General features: G+C 47.6%; 1 protein-coding gene across 2 annotated transcripts in view; it reads right to left on the bottom strand.

Moving 5' to 3' along the window:
* The window catches only part of ATP6V1C2 (ATPase, H+ transporting, lysosomal 42kDa, V1 subunit C2), a 73,317-nt gene extending 71,649 nt beyond the window's left edge, over positions 1 to 1,668 (bottom strand). For both annotated transcript variants that reach the window (XM_012648901.1, XM_012648902.1), the window contains exon 1: positions 1,502 to 1,668. In XM_012648901.1, the coding sequence (XP_012504355.1) occupies positions 1,502 to 1,668 (167 nt within the window). The remainder of the gene's footprint in view (positions 1 to 1,501) is intronic.
* Positions 1,669 to 2,150: the final 482 nt, after the last annotated feature.

The raw sequence follows: 2,150 nt of genomic DNA, 5'->3' as shown, positions 1-2,150 counted from the left end.
ACGGCACTCTACCCCAGGCAACACAGTGAGACTCTGTCTCAAAAAAAAAAAGTTATCATTCCCAAAAGCCTTTCCTCTCCAGGACAGTCCCACCAATTCCTTTCTTTACTCCCTGATCTTGCTGGGGAAGGGGGCAGCTTTTCCTCCCATTTCATCATTCATGGAGATCCTTTTCTTTTCAGATTACTTACGATCTTTTTCTTAGTGTGGAAATTATTACAATATCCAGAAATTGTATTTAAAGATCTTTTCACAGAATCAGAAAGAAAAGATCTGCTATCCTGTGATACCACCAACAGGACATTAAAACATAATTAGGGAATGATGAAGCCTGGATATCTCTAACTAAGTGAAGTTGCTTCTTTTCAAGCAATGTAATTTTAAGCAACTTTTGGAAGGGGCTGCGTCTTTTTTTTTAATCTTTGCACCCTCCAGAGTCTAGCACAGTGCCGCACACATTGTAAATGATGAGTGGATGCAGAATTTACAAACCTCCAGAGTCTGTCGCTGGGCAGACAGAGGCAGGCTTTAAAAGCAGCAAGATGTGGGTTCAGAACCTACCACTGTCACTTACCAGCTCAACAACCCTAGTAATCACTTAGCCTCTCTTAGCCTGCCCTGATCTAGTCAGTGGGAGTTGTGAAGCTTCCAGATGACGTGTTTAAAGTACCTGGCCACCAGCACGTTGCTCAATAAATGCTGGTAAATGTGGCAGCATCATCCACAACTACGACGGCTGATGGTGCAACCCTTTTGACAGAGGGACAAAGTGAGGTCTGAAAGAGGAATATATGGCAGTTTTCTCAGAGAGTGGACTCGGGGCAGTTAGCGCCATCTCGCCAGCATTTGCGCCCATGTGGTCAGGGAGAACACTTTTAGCATCTTCTTCTCTGGGGAAACCTGCGGTCTTAAGGAGCACCACAAAAACTCCACCCTTGTTGAAGTAAAAAGGATTATATGTGTCTCGATTCTCTTTAACGCTGGTTTCATTTGAACTTTGCTCTCCACTACAAGAGCCCTCAAATGCCAAGTATGATCCCAAGACTCCTGTAGCCACTAAATCCCCTTCCTTCCCCTCTGGCAGAACCAGAGGGATCCCGGATTCGTCCCCTGCCCCTAGGTCAGAGCACAATCAAGGCTGAAGCCCTCTAAGCCTGCACATCTAAACTATGTCATAGGTCTTCTTAGATGTCGCAGTCAAAACAGCAAGAACCTAAGAACAGCCCGTGAGGACCTGAGTGTGTATAACGCCCTTCCCACCTTTTGAAGCATCAGACACCGCTACCCACAACCTTCTCCACTATTCATTCTCTCCTGCGGCGCCAAGTCCACAGGTACCACAAATAATTTGGGGTTGTGGCTCAGAGTCCCACTGATACCACCAAGTCTCCCTGTCCGTCCTCAACCTCAGGCTTGTCCTCAGCGTTCCTGCCTCTGCCCTGTTATTTTCTCCTTAGCTTCCTGGGGCAGCAATCTCTGTCTCCCCTCCCTTTCCCCCCACCCACCCTTCACCTCCTTCCTCCTCCCCAGGGATTTTACCTTGAAGTCAGGAATAGCGAACTTGGTATTATAAGACAGGTTGGACTTGGAGGTTACAATATTCATCCTCTCCAGAGCTTGTAAATTTTCCTTATCGCCAGGGGCAGAAATTAACCAAAACTCCGACATGCTTCCAGTCTTCTCTAACCCAGGCACTGCCCAGAACCAACACAAACATACACAAACAGAAACAGGAGGAGAGATGTGTCAGATTTCCCTACTTCACCTCTCCCTGCCCTCAGAATTAATCCTCTCTAGGATCTGTCACTTTTCTCCTTTCTTTCTTATCTCTTGCCCCCTCGACCTTCCCGTTCAGTGTCTAGAGCTCCAAGGACATCAGTTTGCAAGAGCAACGTGCTCATCCACTGGGAAGCCCTCAGGTCCTCAGGAGAGGCCAAAGCTCCTCCATCCCTGGGGTGGTTCTGACTGGTTTTAAGGAGCAGAGGAGGAGAGGAAAGTTCCTTTCATTCTCTCTGCTCTGAACCCCTACCTGACATCATAAAATGGGGGACAGTAAGCTGGACCTGGACGCCTTCTGGGAGGATATTTTTCTTCCTTCCACATGGCATCTTCTGGGATGCAGGATGGGTGGAGGAAGGAAGGAGATGAGG

Source organism: Propithecus coquereli, unplaced genomic scaffold (assembly GCF_000956105.1).
Source record: "Propithecus coquereli isolate 6110/MARCELLA unplaced genomic scaffold, Pcoq_1.0 Scaffold298, whole genome shotgun sequence".
NCBI lineage: Eukaryota > Metazoa > Chordata > Mammalia > Primates > Indriidae > Propithecus > Propithecus coquereli.
The sequence above is the reverse complement of the archived record's forward strand: the minus strand, read 5'-3'. Positions and strand labels throughout refer to the sequence as shown.